General features: G+C 34.2%; 1 protein-coding gene across 1 annotated transcript in view; it reads left to right on the plus strand.

Annotated features, from left to right (window-relative positions):
• Window positions 1-15,868, plus strand: part of LOC108533120 (dystrophin-like) — a gene marked incomplete at its 5' end in the record, with an annotated part of 146,669 nt that extends 130,801 nt beyond the window's left edge. The window contains 2 exons of the mRNA XM_017877511.1: window positions 8,351-8,533; window positions 15,686-15,868. Coding sequence (XP_017733000.1) covers window positions 8,351-8,533; window positions 15,686-15,868 — 366 coding nt within the window. The remainder of the gene's footprint in view (window positions 1-8,350; window positions 8,534-15,685) is intronic.
• Between the last annotated feature and the right edge of the window lie 1,648 nt (window positions 15,869-17,516).

Genomic DNA, 17,516 nt, shown 5'->3' on the forward strand with positions numbered 1-17,516 from the left:
AGACGGGGTTTCACCGGGTTAGCCAGGATGGTCTCGACCTCCTGACCTCGTGATCCGCCCGTCTCGGCCTCCCAAAGTGCTGGGATTACAGGCTTGAGGCACCGCGCCCGGCCTGAAAAGGCAAATTTATAGTGTAGTCAGCAAACTGTGTTAATTTGGTATTTTAAAGGCGTTTCTTAGAATTTGGTAGCACTAAATATTTGAACCCGTAGCCTTTAATATGGATAGAAAGGACTGAGTTTACATGTACTTTTCTTGAAGCGATAGGACAAAATATAGCATTGACTTATGACCAACGAAACTGGTATGTAGTATGGATTTGGAGGTGAAGCCTGGAGTTGAACCTACACCGTGGCATTTTGTATGGCCTTGGGCAACTCAGTAGTCGATATAATCCTCTATTTTATCATGTTTATGTCATCATACTTCCTCACTTGAATGTATGAACTGTTGATTGAAACTAACATGTAAGTAAATTGCCTAACTCAGAGTTGGTGCTCAATTAGTAGCTATAATCATAACTATTATTTTTATGTACTAGCAAGAACATAGAGAATAACATGTGAAATATTAATACTGTAGATCTTTGTTTGGTTGAAGGATTGTGACAAGGAAAAATCATTGTGGAGCCAGATACTTGAGTTTAAACTTTAGTTTGGCCCCATGCCAACTTTATAAATTTGGGTGAGTTAAATAAGCTTACTGAGCCAAATTCCTTTATTTGTGAACTGGGTATCACAATGTCTGCTTTCAGCATCATTACAGGGATGAAATACGAAGTTTCTATCACAATGCCTAGCACAGTATAAATGATCATGACTCATTATTTATTATTTTAATTGTGAAAAGGGCCACATGGTAAAAAAAATTGTCTACTCTGTTATATTATTTATATAGTAATTCAGAAATATTTATTATAGTTAATTGCAGAAAGTAACTCACATGAAAACTCAGATGTTTAAATACCGAATCTATCATATGGCTTTAGTCAAATGTTGAAAGTATCTAATATACTCCATAAATATGTATAAATATTATGTATCTGTAAAAAACTATAATGAAGAAAACATTTGTACAAATAGTAATCATTTCTAGAGTATGAAAAAATACAAAATTATTCTAATCTAGCAATAACATATTCATCAACTAAAACTTACTGTGTACTTACTATGTGCCAAACACCCTCTAGATACTGAATACAGAGGGTGGTGAGCAAGACCACTGCCTTGGAATTTACATTCTAGTGTTCTGGCGTGTGGTAAGGAGCGGGCAATAATTGGAAAATAAATGAAATCATTTGAGGTCATGATAATTTGTCTAAAAGTAAATCTGGATTTTGAGATCAAGAATGAATAATGTTCAGGCAGGAGTTGAGGGTGGTAGGATGCTATGTTAGAAAACTTGACTTGTAGAGATTTTATGAAGAATTGTATGTCATATGAGAGAAATGAATTCTAAGGAAAAGCCAAGCATTTAAAAAAATCTTAATGGAAGCACATTGTAATCAGAGAGCATAGCTTCTGCAAAGACCTTGAGGTTAATTGGGGAGAGAAAGAAGTCTGTCTACCTGAAGGAAGGAAAACGGGTAACATCTCAGATAAGTCTTACAAGGTGGGCAAATATCTGTTAACAAAGGAGTTTTGTTAGAATATTACAGTTGTTATTCTAAATGGAATAGAAAACCATTTGGAGTATTTCAAAAGAGAGACAAAATAATTTAAAATTTGACTTTGGGGAGGTCACCATGAGGAAAACTGTATCAGAATGTGAGAGCTAGAAGGTACTTTGAAAGTAGTGTAATCCACACTTCTCTCTCTACTTATCAGGAAACTGTAATTCCCAGATAGGTCAAATAATGTAGCTATAGTCACAGACTTTATTTGCGGTAGAGCCCACAGGTTTGAAGGTATTTTATTCTCTTTCATCTCATCCTTTACTTTTCTTTTCCTTTCTCATTTTCCCCTTTCCTTTTCCTTTCCTTTCCCTTCCTTTCCTTTCCATTGTGTGTCACTGATACGGCCTTTCCTCTTGTATCTCAATTCCTTTATTGTCTGTTCTCACTACATCTATTTATGTATGGCCACTACCTCAGATCCCTAAGTAGATAATATAGTCATTTGTGTTCAGCTGCTCTGATTCTCCTTGGGTTCCATTGGTTTAGTCTCTCTTCTGTCCCTCTTCCCTCTCCCTATGAGCAATTTGCCTATCTCACCAACAACCCAGTCAGATCTCTCTTATTTTCCTGTGCTCCAGAGGAAACTGTCTCAAATTTTAATATTTGAAAACCATCCTTGAAATGAGTGTTCCAACAAGTTTGTCTACATTCATTGACATGTTTTAATAATTGGCCTAGCTACAAAATCGGTTTAGTATGGGGTCACAGTAAAAGAGGTAAACTGTGGAAGCCTCTGGCAACAACCATTGAAAGAGTTGGCAGGAAGATTTCATTTTTTGAGTTTCCAGCCTGCTACTCAAGACAGTCTCTTTATGTCAACTTCACTACCTGGAGGTTAGCAATAGTACCTTGTCCAGACTTCCACCTGTGCTCATTTGATAGCTAATTTTCTTTATTGTCAGAAGATACTAACAGACCTACTTTGACATCGCTCCCTGATACTCAAAGAAGAAATAGAGACCTCCTTCTGTTTATGTTCTTTCCTGTATTTTACTTGAAAATGAAAGTGCTGTTTTGATAACTTATTTTCCCCTGAAAGGAAAACTTTTTTTGACATAAAAGAACCCAGGGCAGTGTTTGATAAACAACCTCTGACTTTAAAACTTTTATGGAGATCAGCAATGACTATATGCTAAAACTTTATACTAAAACCCTTTGAAAACAATCTGGAAATGTATTAACTGTTTTATTTTTTTTTTAATTTTACACTATCACAACTCTAGTACCAGTGCTTACCAGAACTTGCACATAAAGTGAGAATAGTGAATACACAAATACATTTGTATAATCACTTCAGCAGTGATTCCTGCACCTGAATAGACATCAAAATCACTTGGAAGACTTGTTTAATACACAGAGTGCTGGGCCCTGACCCCAGAATTTCTGATTCAGTGAGTCTGGGGTAAGGCCTGAAGTTTTCCATTTTTAACAAGTTTCAGTTGATGCCACGGAACAAGTTCTAGAGTGATTCTAAGGACGCTGACTTTAAGAAGACCTGGTGTGAAATACTAGCAATGAAAGACGGCAGAGCATATCATAGTTAGATTCATGGAAAGAAACAAGAGCCACCGTTTTTATGAGGATTTGTGCCGAAACTGTACCAGTCATTTAACTTTCTACCTTTTCTCCTAGTAGAGAAATTCATCATCTCCTTTCCTCATAGGTACCTGGGTTAATAAATTTTGCTCTTCCTTCTCCGAACCTTTCCCAAGATCTCAGCCTCTTATTAAACAAGAATATATGAAGCCTAAAAACCATGGAAAAAAGTGTTCTTCATTCTACATTTTTATATAGTTGCTTGGATTATTTATAATGAGTATAAATNTCTATCACAATGCCTAGCACAGTATAAATGATCATGACTCATTATTTATTATTTTAATTGTGAAAAGGGCCACATGGTAAAAAAAATTGTCTACTCTGTTATATTATTTATATAGTAATTCAGAAATATTTATTATAGTTAATTGCAGAAAGTAACTCACATGAAAACTCAGATGTTTAAATACCGAATCTATCATATGGCTTTAGTCAAATGTTGAAAGTATCTAATATACTCCATAAATATGTATAAATATTATGTATCTGTAAAAAACTATAATGAAGAAAACATTTGTACAAATAGTAATCATTTCTAGAGTATGAAAAAATACAAAATTATTCTAATCTAGCAATAACATATTCATCAACTAAAACTTACTGTGTACTTACTATGTGCCAAACACCCTCTAGATACTGAATACAGAGGGTGGTGAGCAAGACCACTGCCTTGGAATTTACATTCTAGTGTTCTGGCGTGTGGTAAGGAGCGGGCAATAATTGGAAAAATAAATGAAATCATTTGAGGTCATGATAATTTGTCTAAAAGTAAATCTGGATTTTGAGATCAAGAATGAATAATGTTCAGGCAGGAGTTGAGGGTGGTAGGATGCTATGTTAGAAAAACTTGACTTGTAGAGATTTTATGAAGAATTGTATGTCATATGAGAGAAATGAATTCTAAGGAAAAGCCAAGCATTTAAAAAAATCTTAATGGAAGCACATTGTAATCAGAGAGCATAGCTTCTGCAAAGACCTTGAGGTTAATTGGGGAGAGAAAGAAGTCTGTCTACCTGAAGGAAGGAAAACGGGTAACATCTCAGATAAGTCTTACAAGGTGGGCAAATATCTGTTAACAAAGGAGTTTTGTTAGAATATTACAGTTGTTATTCTAAATGGAATAGAAAAACCATTTGGAGTATTTCAAAAGAGAGACAAAAATAATTTAAAATTTGACTTTGGGGAGGTCACCATGAGGAAAACTGTATCAGAATGTGAGAGCTAGAAGGTACTTTGAAAGTAGTGTAATCCACACTTCTCTCTCTACTTATCAGGAAACTGTAATTCCCAGATAGGTCAAATAATGTAGCTATAGTCACAGACTTTATTTGCGGTAGAGCCCACAGGTTTGAAGGTATTTTATTCTCTTTCATCTCATCCTTTACTTTTCTTTTTCCTTTCTCATTTTTCCCCTTTCCTTTTCCTTTCCTTTCCCTTCCTTTCCTTTCCATTGTGTGTCACTGATACGGCCTTTCCTCTTGTATCTCAATTCCTTTATTGTCTGTTCTCACTACATCTATTTATGTATGGCCACTACCTCAGATCCCTAAGTAGATAATATAGTCATTTGTGTTCAGCTGCTCTGATTCTCCTTGGGTTCCATTGGTTTAGTCTCTCTTCTGTCCCTCTTCCCTCTCCCTATGAGCAATTTGCCTATCTCACCAACAACCCAGTCAGATCTCTCTTATTTTCCTGTGCTCCAGAGGAAACTGTCTCAAATTTTTAATATTTGAAAACCATCCTTGAAATGAGTGTTCCAACAAGTTTGTCTACATTCATTGACATGTTTTAATAATTGGCCTAGCTACAAAATCGGTTTAGTATGGGGGTCACAGTAAAAAGAGGTAAACTGTGGAAGCCTCTGGCAACAACCATTGAAAGAGTTGGCAGGAAGATTTCATTTTTTGAGTTTCCAGCCTGCTACTCAAGACAGTCTCTTTATGTCAACTTCACTACCTGGAGGTTAGCAATAGTACCTTGTCCAGACTTCCACCTGTGCTCATTTGATAGCTAATTTTTCTTTATTGTCAGAAGATACTAACAGACCTACTTTGACATCGCTCCCTGATACTCAAAGAAGAAATAGAGACCTCCTTCTGTTTATGTTCTTTCCTGTATTTTACTTGAAAATGAAAGTGCTGTTTTGATAACTTATTTTTCCCCTGAAAGGAAAACTTTTTTTGACATAAAAGAACCCAGGGCAGTGTTTGATAAACAACCTCTGACTTTAAAACTTTTATGGAGATCAGCAATGACTATATGCTAAAACTTTATACTAAAACCCTTTGAAAAACAATCTGGAAATGTATTAACTGTTTTTATTTTTTTTTTAATTTTTACACTATCACAACTCTAGTACCAGTGCTTACCAGAACTTGCACATAAAGTGAGAATAGTGAATACACAAATACATTTGTATAATCACTTCAGCAGTGATTCCTGCACCTGAATAGACATCAAAATCACTTGGAAGACTTGTTTAATACACAGAGTGCTGGGCCCTGACCCCAGAATTTCTGATTCAGTGAGTCTGGGGTAAGGCCTGAAGTTTTCCATTTTTAACAAGTTTCAGTTGATGCCACGGAACAAGTTCTAGAGTGATTCTAAGGACGCTGACTTTAAGAAGACCTGGTGTGAAATACTAGCAATGAAAGACGGCAGAGCATATCATAGTTAGATTCATGGAAAGAAACAAGAGCCACCGTTTTTATGAGGATTTGTGCCGAAACTGTACCAGTCATTTAACTTTCTACCTTTTCTCCTAGTAGAGAAATTCATCATCTCCTTTCCTCATAGGTACCTGGGTTAATAAATTTTGCTCTTCCTTCTCCGAACCTTTCCCAAGATCTCAGCCTCTTATTAAACAAGAATATATGAAGCCTAAAAACCATGGAAAAAAGTGTTCTTCATTCTACATTTTTATATAGTTGCTTGGATTATTTATAATGAGTATAAATTGTAATTTTATTCATTAGACTGACTACAACATACTCCTTCCTCAGCTCATGGAACATTTGACACCAGCTTAACAGAAACTATGAGAAAGAAAGGATGTAACTCAGGATGATTTCCTTAAACTCTCTGAACCTCAGTTTTCTGATGTCCAATATAGAGATAACAAAACACATCTGAGAAGGTTTGGTTAAAGATCTAATGAGGTAGCACTTATCACATGGCTGGCACAGAACACGGTAGCACATATTAAATGATGAATGGTAATCAAACTTGTTGATTATACTGTAATTACTAAAGTCAAAATACAATTTGTGTGAAAACAAATTCTATGCTCAGTGATGCCAAAAAGCTGGTTTATTTAGAATATTAAACTAAAGATTTCGATCAGTTAAAATCGGTAAGGTAAACATTCTATAGGCAAAACAATTTGCATTTTCTGACATAATGCACAATTTTAAGAAATTGTAGGACTAAATCCAAAGGAGTAGGGTGATTATGTTGACACATACAAAGGCATTTTCTAGCTGACCTTACCCATAACCTGCCCATAAGCCCTTACCTTAACCACTGCATTGTATGCAGGCCCAACTTCTGGATTATAGAACCTGTGTTTCTTTACTCGAGGGCTTTCTGTGACCCCTGGATCTCACTTTTGCACTTGTGTCGTAGGCTGCAAGTACTGGGAAATTAACATTTCTCCAACAGCCTTCAACAATTAGGGAAGATGATTTGGAAATAATACCCCAATTCCTGCACCCCTGAATGGGATAACCCACAGGCTTATATTTCTCAGGGCTTTCTAACAGGATTAAACTCCAGTCATTAACAGTGATTAATAAATATGCCCATATGGATCTCTCTTCCCTTTCTTGTCTCAATTCCCCATTCGGCTACCAGAATTTCTTTCACATGGCACATGTATATAAACTACTTACATTTGAAAGCTAATGTCAGGTTTGACTCCTGGAGGAACACAGACTAAAGATACAGTGTGTATGTGTATATGTTCCTAAAATACCTGTACACATTTGAAGTTAAGGGGTGTAAATGTCTCCCAACCAAAGACCACCACCAACTCTCTTGTAAGCTGAACAAGTTGGGTTCATTACTTTTTGCAGTGAGGGAGAAGACACAACATGGAGGCCAGGGGGTATGTGAGGATGAAAAAAAAAAAAAAAAAAAACTTTGTAGGAGTTGTGCTTGTGTTAGGGGATTTGAAGGAGGGTTTAAAAGCTTTACTTTGGATTGTTGGTCCTTAGTGTGTGGGGATAGCTCTATGAGTATGGTATCTTGTCCAGAAGGAGAGAAGACCAGAATGAGGCTAAAGTTGTAATTGATAAAGCAGCAGCATTCATTCATATTAACCAGGATAGGGGAGGGTTGGGCATTTTGTGGTTTGGGTAATGTTGATGTTTTTGTCTGGATTCAGACATGATTATGGAATGATCTTGTTGTGGTCTTGATCCATTATGGTAACAAAGTGGCCTTTTCCAATGTAGAAATTCTGTGAGACAGTTTATTTCCCACTGGAGAAGACGAAGGCATAGCCGGGTATCAGGCCAGCTTCTGATATCAGGGGCTCCTTTTGGATTTCTCTTTCTCTCTTGTGTTTTCAATTCTTGAACAAAACTTTCTTTTATCAAAATATGTTCCTAAATATAGCATTAAGGGGACCTTTCTATGTTAAGTATCCTTTGACTTAAATGATACTTGTGATGGTTTCAATATTGTTCATCCAAGTAATTTATAAGTGATTTTGATTCTAGACTGCCAGATATTTGTTAACCTAGTTAATATCGAAATATTTGTTTTTTGCCTTTTCCAAACAATTGTATTTATATCGATGTGTATATATTTGACCACAAATGCATACCCCCATGAAGACTACTTTTCAATCTATTCTTGTTAAAGATCTGTTGTATTTTCATAAAAATTTATTTCTTTAACTTTCCAATTTCAGCTAAAAACTTTATGGAAGAGACTGGAGTCCATATTAGATTTATTTTTGTAAATCTCATTCTAACTGGGATGTTGTGAGGAAGAAATTATATGATACATATAAATGCATTTTGGATGTAAAGTTATTTTCATGCTATTAACAGAGTATTCTTTACTTTTCAGAGAGCTAAAGAAGAGGCCCAACAAAAAGAAGCGAAAGTGAAACTCCTTACTGAGTCTGTAAATAGTGTCATAGCTCAAGCTCCACCTGTAGCACAAGAGGCCTTAAAAAAGGAACTTGAGACTTTAACTACCAACTACCAGTGGCTCTGCACTAGGCTGAATGGGAAATGCAAGACTTTGGAAGTCAGTTGCTTTTCTTGGTCTTTATCAATTATATGTCAATACATGGTCATATGGGAGTCATAGTGGTTAGGAACATGGATTCTAGCGTAAAACAACTTTGGCCTGAATTCCTCATTCGGGCACTTATAAGTTGTATGACTTTGGGCCATTTGCTTAACTTGTATAAACCTGTTTCCAGTCTGTAAAATGGGCATAATACATAATTCATAAGTTGAGAAAATGAAATGAGCTATTCCCTTTAAAGTACTTAGCCCAGTACTCAATATGTGTGAGTAGCTATGCTTCTAATTCTCATTACTAGTATTATTAGGTCACAAAATCCTATAAATACATTTTCTCCAGATTTATAGACAATGATCTTTATTTTTTCCTTTATTTGTATGTACATAAACTAAGTATCTTAGAGGAAGAGCATTCTGTAGAGAAGTATGTTTTTACTATAATTGTCTTTAGTAATTTCTGTGCCCCATAGAGTTCTTTGTTAGACCTGTTACCTAACCAGCTCTATATTTTTTGATGTTTTGCATTATGTTTATTTATTATCACAAGTTCTGCTTTAACTTTTATGGATGCCTTACTGTCTAGAGTATGCTTATCTGAATTTAGATAAAGCAGGTGCCTCAAATGATTGCCATGTAATTACATCAAAAATAAGACCTTTCTTATGAAAATACTGCACCAAGGGGCACAAAACTTTATCCACTACAAATGCTGATGCTGCCAGACATTGCACATGAGTTGAACTTTAAACCCCCTTCCTTCACACAGACTGAATTATTTTTGTAAATATAGTTAATAAGGTGTTCAGGTACCCCTTTACTTTTGAAAAACATTATTTAGTTTGCTTCAACTGTTGAGTGTTTGAGATTTAAAGACAGACACAATTCAGATCATTAATAAAGTACACCTTTAAAAATATTTTAAAATGTATTTGTTGCTAAAGTACCCCATATATTCCCAATACAGTATTATCATTTTCTAATTGTAAAATGTGATCCGAGTTTCTCCATTATCAGTTCTAAGCGCTTCTTTACTTATCCCTATTCTTTTCTTTTAAATTCAATTCACTCCTCAGACTCTTGAAAAGTGGCTTCTATATGTCAGGAAATATTATAGTTTCTAAGTATATAAAGACGTATCTCATGTATTAGTGTTATGTGAGTGCTATATAAAATATAACAAAGAACGGGAAAGGAAGGGGTGTGATGGCACTGTACATGTCTCAAGAAAGCCTCAATTGATTCACTAACATGTTACAATAGGGAGGGATTTTTTGTACCCTGGAAATGCTTTCCTTTCTTGTGCCAATATTTAAATAAACACCTACTATTACTTTCTTATGCTTCCTAATGTCCTTAAATAAGCATCATTGTTCCCTATTACTTCATGTTAAGCCTTCATCTTAAATGATACTCTCGTGATTCATTAGAAATTTATATTGGAGTACATTTTCCAAAGGAATTTTTTTAAGTTTTATATTAATAACAAAATTTTCAAGACCAGTTATTGGATTATTTTTCCATTTCCTTCTCATCTATAATGACATTTCTAACATTCCCTATTCGTATTGAAGTTATCAAATTACTTAGTTCCATTTTATTCCTTTTCCACTGGTTTGGAATATGTACTTTATTTTATCTTATAAATATTTCTCTATACCTCTCTAACAATAATATGGTGGAAACATTAGCATAGTTTAACTTTGAACCTACCTCTTCCATTTTCCACATTATTGTTGCCTGGTATTTCATTTTCACCTTATTTCCCCCAAATTAATCCATATAATTGCTGTTGCTGCTGATATTGTTTTAACTATTTCATATAATATTTTTTTAGATTTACCGATGCTATTTTCCCAATTTTTGTGACCAGTTTTGCCTTTTGTTCTTCCCTTTGCTTCTGTGTTCAGTTTCTTTCTTGCTCTTTCCTTGAGTGTGAGTAGCAAATGTGTTCAGATTTTACATATTGAAAATGCCTTTATTTTGCCCAGAGTATTGGATAATGATGTAGTTGAGCAGGTAATTATGTGAGGACAGTTTTGTTTTTTTTTTAAACAACACTGAAAATACTATTTTTCTTCTGAAATATTTTCCCTTTAAGAAATCTGTCAAGTTATTGTTTCTTTATCATTTTCTCTGTTACCTTTAAATTTTCTCTTTGTTGTATATGCTCTGCAGTTTCACCCTATTTTGTCTTCTACAGTTTCACTCAACTTTGTCTATGTGTAAATTTGCTTTCATTTATACTTTGTCACTTGATGTGTTAACTAGAACAGATACATTATTTCTTTAGTGATTCTGCATTATCTTTGTGAAGATTTTCTTTTTCCCAATCTCTTCATTCCTTCCTAAGGGAAAACTTTCTTATAGCTATTAAGAGTATCCCCTTCCTATATTCCAGTTACTGGTTTCCCTTTAATATTATCTATATTCTTATCTCTATCTGCTCAGTTTTGGATAGTTTTCTAAAATCTGTCTTCGAACTCTCAAATTCTCTCTTCAGCTGCCTATGGCATAATTTGTCCTTCAGTAGAGAAATATTCTCATCTTTATCTGTATATATATTTATCTATATTTATGTATGTGTGTTTATATTTTTTCAAAAAACATATTTTCCATTTGTCAATATTTTATTGAGTTGTTTCACACATATGTTCTTTGTTATGGCTTTCTTCTTTTGTGTAGTTAATTCTGTGTATTCCTTTAAACAACTTAAACAGATACTATCTGTTTGAAACGTTTCAACTTAATGAGTAATAAACATGAAACAGTATTATTTTTTCAATAACTACACCCAACTCTGTCAAATTTCACTTTCTGCCTGGTAGTTGGCTTCTTAAACAATATTTCTCTCTGATCTCATTACTTTTTATTCACTTTTAGTTATTAAAATTTAATTTAAATTTAAGTATCATAACATATTCAAATATATCACAAGTTTAGATTAATCTGTTGCTTCAGCAATTTATACAGAGGCAGGAATGAGAATAGCCTCACAGGGTCCTCCTCCAACCTAGTTTCTGGATACGGATCTACTGTTGATATAAGGGAAGATGAAGAGGGAAAAATATTCTCTCATGTGAATGTCCTTATTTTGTTTGCCCACAATTGCTGTTCCCTTTTGTTAAAACCCATACCCGTCTGTAATGCCTAGTCTGTTGTCCCTTTTCTGTATGTTATCACCACTGACCTGTATCATTCTCTATAGACTTGATTTGTTCTGTTGAGGATCCAAATGGGCCTTATTCATATGAGCTTTGATCCCCCCAAAAAAGATCTCTTAGGCATTTATAGTACCTTGTAGTGTTTAACAATAATTTCAAGGTGACACATGTCAACTGCTTTAAACAAAATGCTCTTGAATATTATATCTTTTTTACCTATGCTTTAGTGATGCCCTGAAGTCTAATTTACCTACCATATCTCAACTCAGAGCCTGTGGGCACTGGAAGTACCCATACTCCATACCTTTCAGGAATGAGAAATCTGAAAGAGTTGTTTTTGATTCCTTCTTGGCCATACCAACAGCTTAACAGGAAATGGATACCAACCACCCCTTCCACCCAGTAGATGAGTGGTTTTGTTTTAGATCCTGTAAATAAAATGATTCAGATGAGTTTACCCTATCTATCCCCATAAAAGGCTGAGAAAGAAGAATTGCCTAACTATTCAAATTGTCTTCTCCTCACTTACCTCAAATGTCCTCCCCATCAGCCCTCTCTGTTTAAACTAGGGCTTGTGCAAACAAGAAAGAGATGGTCTCCCAAAATGAAATATAGGCAACCAAGCCCTTTTATTTCTTAGATGTGAATTCCAGTTGCCAATCTCAAGCAAATAAACTCTATGGGAAACATACACCATGACTCTAAGCATATTTATTGTACAATTCTCTAAAATTGTTCTGTTATCTTTATGTCATAAGGTATGGATTCTACCGTTTGTTACAACTAATGACTCCCTCTAATGGAAGTGAATTTTCCCATGTGGCTTGTAAGGTTTTTTTTTTGTTTGTTTGTTTGTTTGCAAGCTCATCTATAGTAGGAATTGCCTTTACTGGAACATTTTTTTTTCCTTTTTTCTTTTTTTTTTTTTTCTCTGGGCTATTGAGTTTTTGTAGTGTTGCCACCAGGATTGTAGAGAATTTATGCTCTGCCCTCATGTGTGATACAAGGTTAAGTTTCCATTTGTTATGGGTGGATCTTTATTTTCAGCCAAAATCCCCCCAAAATGGCTTCCTTGCTAAATCACGATATTCCAATGGCTAGGCATGTACTACTGCTTCTTTACAGGATGGGTGGCACACTGCTTCATTCCTTCCAATCTCCCTGGCATGCCTCATTTCCCATCTCGAGTTAGTGTTAAATGCCCTAGCTTTGATGGCATATACCCTGTTCTGATATGCCAGTATTTTTCAAGCTTGGTTTTCTACTCTCTACTTTCATTTCCCTCTTTTTCTTTTTCTGACACCTGAGGTTTTATATACATGTGTTACAGATCAGCTATGAATTAAAATGTTTCCTTTATATTTTAACATGCATTTTGATATAACTGAAATAGGATACATTGGGGGGTTACCTCATCAGCTCCATCTACTATTTTGAACAGAACTTTACTTTTTTATTTGTACTTTCCTTCAAAACCACTTTGAATCCTGTGATTTCAAAGTAATTTTAAGTTCCAAACTGTTAACCTTAGCAGTTATTCTAAGTGGCTTTTAGCTCCAATTCAGGCTTCAAGAGTATATTTTATTTTGCAAAGGTGACCTGTAAAGCTGGTACATTCAGCCTCTCCAGCTGTGTCCTTCAGATGCATTGAGGACAGAAGAGGCCATCCATTCTGACGGTTAAATCAGCAAGGTAGTTCATTACCTCAGTCTGCACCAAAGTTAATAAGACACATTACCAATCACGTCTCCTTGTCTTCAAAGCTCTAAGGTACCCTCAGGTATTTAAGAAGATATTTATATTTTCCCACTGGGATCTTTGCCCAGAATGAAGACAGCCTGTAGTCCAGCAGGAGCTGGAAATGACCCAGATTTAAGATTTCTATCACCTTTTAAAGCGAAATACTTAATTTCACTTTTTGCAATAAACTGTACGTAAGATACGAAGCAAGTATAAAAGGTTGGTACGTTTGCCAGGCGGGTGAGACTGATACTTTTCATCAGATAGAGATCTAATGCTCTGTGTCGTTTTAAGGGCTATGAACAAAGAGAACTTGGGGAAATTTGATTAATTGTCTAGATCCTCCTAAAATAAATCTTCCTTTCAAGCCTTTAGTTTTGGTGATAGGTAGTGAGGTGGGGGCAAATGGTAATAAGTGTTGATGGTTGCTCCATTGTACTTACTGTACTTAATAGGTTCATCCAGTAGTTACAATTACAAAGCTAACAGAATATGACCATTTTTATATTTTTACCCTCTCTTGCATCACTCTGTCTTTTCCCCAGTAGACACAATCACCATGTAGACAGCTCCCTTTGTTATTCCTTTGTTTAAAAAAATCCACACACATATGAATGAAAAAACAATTGTGCTTAATTTCAGTATTACAGTAATGGTAAACTTAATATAGTTTTTTTTTTTAGGACTTGGTCTTTTCACCCAACATATTTGTGTCTGAGATTCATTCTTATGGTTCTTTTGGTGAAGTTTTCATGGTCATGTCTGTATTCCCTGTTAAAAGATAACGGTGTATTTTCTATTCTCCTTGCAGTGGACATTATTTCCTTTATTTTTTTGATTACTAGAAAAAGTGCTGAAATGATCATTGTTGTAACAGTCTTGTTATCCAGGTTAAACACTTTCTCTGAGGATACGTATAGCAAAAAGTGGAGTTGTTGTCTTGATGGGTATGTGAATGTTCACCTTACTTAGAATAACAAATTGTTTTCCGAAATGGTCATTCCAGTACACACATCCACCAACAATAAATACAAATTTTTGTTGATGTATATCTTCTCTCACACATGGAATTGTCAAACTTCTCATTTGTGTCAATCAACGTGGTATCTCATTGTAATCCTGGCCTACGTGTTCTTGATTACTGATGAGGTTGAACATATCTTCATGTTTATTGTATATACGTATTTCTCTTTAAGATTTTGGTTCAGGTCTTCTTTTCATTATTGATTGGGTTATTCATCTTTTTTTGACTTACTGGCATTATTTTTCATATTCTTATGTGTTACAAATGTTGCAACTGTTTTCTTCGAGTTTGAGGCTGTTTTTCAATTACTTGATGGTGTCCTTTGATGAATAGAAGGTTCTAATTTTTATGTAGTCAAATGTATTCATCTCTTTTCTCTTATGGTCAGTTTTTTTACAAGATGTCTTACTTAAGATACTCTTCTCTGTGCCAAAGTCAGAGATATTTTCTTCTATATTTTCTTGTAGAAATTTTCAAGTTCTGCTTTTTTATGAGTACCTCTGTATATAAATCAGTTTCATAATACAAATCAATGGCCATTTAAAATAATCAAGCCTTTGAATTAGTACTAATATTTCTGATAATATACCTCAAGGAAATAATAAGAAAGTGGAAAAATAGTCCATATTCATGATGATGTTTACCATAAATTTATAATAGCAAACGAAACTGAAAGTAGTCTATCTAATAAATGTATATTGCTAAACTAAGATAGAGCCACTTTAATGAAGTCTTAGATTTTCATTAAAAATATGTCTTCTTAGTAATAGAGAAAATTGTATGATATAGTGTTTAGTAAAAAGAGTGCTAGTTAAACTCATTTAAATTTTAACTATCAAATTATATATGTTAAATTTCAGAGGAGGTCACAGAATACTGGTAACAGTGATGTGTGAGGGAGTTAGATTTACATATGTGCTTTTACATATGCTTTTATTTTTGTATTTCTCAGACTGCAATGTTGGTGCATATTTTTGTTTTAAAAAGTAAATTACTGTATTTTGAATTCGTCCATTATTCATGTAATAAAATGTTTTCTTAATGACTTTTAATTATAGAGGTATTAGATGATGAAAATGACTAGCTGCATTTTAAATTATCTGCTACAAAGTAAAGGTGAAAATATAAAGTGTTATGTTTTCAGAAGTTTTAAAATGAAATGGCAAAGTTTCACATTTACTTTTCTACCATAATATTTAATCTGTGATACATATTTCTTTCTCAGGAAGTTTGGGCATGTTGGCATGAGTTATTGTCATACTTGGAGAAAGCAAACAAGTGGCTAAATGAAGTTGAATTTAAACTTAAAACCACTGAAAACATTCCTGGTGGAGCTGAGGAAATCTCTGAGGTGCTACATGTAAGTTGTAAATTAAATCAAATGATGATAATTTATATGCGTTATTAAAAGAGGTCAACTACCAAATAAAAGACAAATCCAAAGAAAACAACCCAAGAGAGTATAATTACTGTGTTATCACTCAGCATTGGTACTTTGGACAAAGCCTTTGTTCCCCCTAAGAACCTTCTAGGTCACAAGATTTTGCAAAGGGTTTAAATAACCTCTTACAGAGGAAATTTGCCTTTATTATATCACTAAGTTCTACATAGATACTTTACCTAATTTAATCTACCACAAACCTGCAAAGACAGTGTGAATAAACAATATCACTGCCTTAGGGCTACTCAGGATGATAATATGAAACATTATTTCCAGTTTAAAAGCTGCATGTATTGAATTGGAACATATTTTATACTTACTTAAAATCACAAATTTACACCTTACAGAATGTTTTGAGTTATTAAATGGATATGCTTTATTATTGGAAATATATCTTTAAAATATTCATAAAATGTAAGTACACTTTTAAGTTTTACTTTGGAGACTTTTAATAATTAAATTTTAAATGAGTTTGCATTTATAAACTTTGACTTACTTCTGACATTTAGTCATTCAAGCTCTATGCATTTTAGTGTACTTTTGACTTACCTATATGTAGTGAATATGTTGTTTTAGAGTATGTAGTATATGTACATAAAGCTATAAGTAGTATAGCCCCTGTGTAAATCTATAAAATAAGGAGCATAAGTTATTCAAGATGTGAAGAAAATGTAAAATATTTCTTTAGACAGAATAGAATTGTAATCCTAGGACATCAGAGCAGATACCTATGGATCATTTTATTCAACTTCCTAATTTTCAAAAGAAAATTATAAAACCTGCAAAGGTATTAAAGTACAACAAATGAGAACTTCAGTGGGCTTTAATTTTGGCCCTATTTGACTAACCATGACTATAAATTTGTCGTATTCAGAGAAGTTAATTGACCAAACATTTCTTGTGAATCAACAATTTGTTACATGTTCTAGAAAAGATGCAGTAAACTTACAGCACATTAATAAAAGGACAGTGGCCAGAATAGAAGATACGACGATGCTGTTATCCTATGAAATTGTCAAATTGTACATGGAGCACCATGCTGAATTCTTGATATCACAGTTTAAGTGATGCACTGAAAAACTAGGGCATGTTCAAAAAGGAATGTTAAGGAAAGAGAGAAAATTTGAAGCCATAATGAAGAGTATTTAGAAAAGATGGGGAAGAAAAAACCTTACCATTACTATTTACTATTTTAGGCAAGGCCCTCACAATGCCCACAACACAGATAAGCAGGGAGGAGGAGGATTGCAAGTGCTCTTATCTTTTATTCCTGTCTTGTGCCCATAATTTCTGATTGTTCCTAATTCAGATAATGGAGCCAATAAATGAGATTCCACAGTGAAAAAATAAATAAACACATACATAAAATTGGTTCTTTGGTAGTGTTGCTGATGCTCATCCAGGAGGACATTTTGAGTGAAAAGGGCTAGATCACCACGTATCAAGGATAGAAAAACTGCACGACTTCTAGGTTTTCTTACAACTCAAGATGTTTATAACTGATCCCTTAATTTTGCTTTGTTGCTTTTCATCCACCTTTAAAATGATTTATCAAGGTATATACTTCGTTACATCTTATAAGTATCCATTAAAATTATTTACATCCATTTTGCAA

The sequence above is a fragment of the Rhinopithecus bieti genome, unplaced genomic scaffold (assembly GCF_001698545.2).
Source record: "Rhinopithecus bieti isolate Rb0 unplaced genomic scaffold, ASM169854v2 scaffold_11375, whole genome shotgun sequence".
In the NCBI taxonomy this organism is placed as follows: domain Eukaryota; kingdom Metazoa; phylum Chordata; class Mammalia; order Primates; family Cercopithecidae; genus Rhinopithecus; species Rhinopithecus bieti.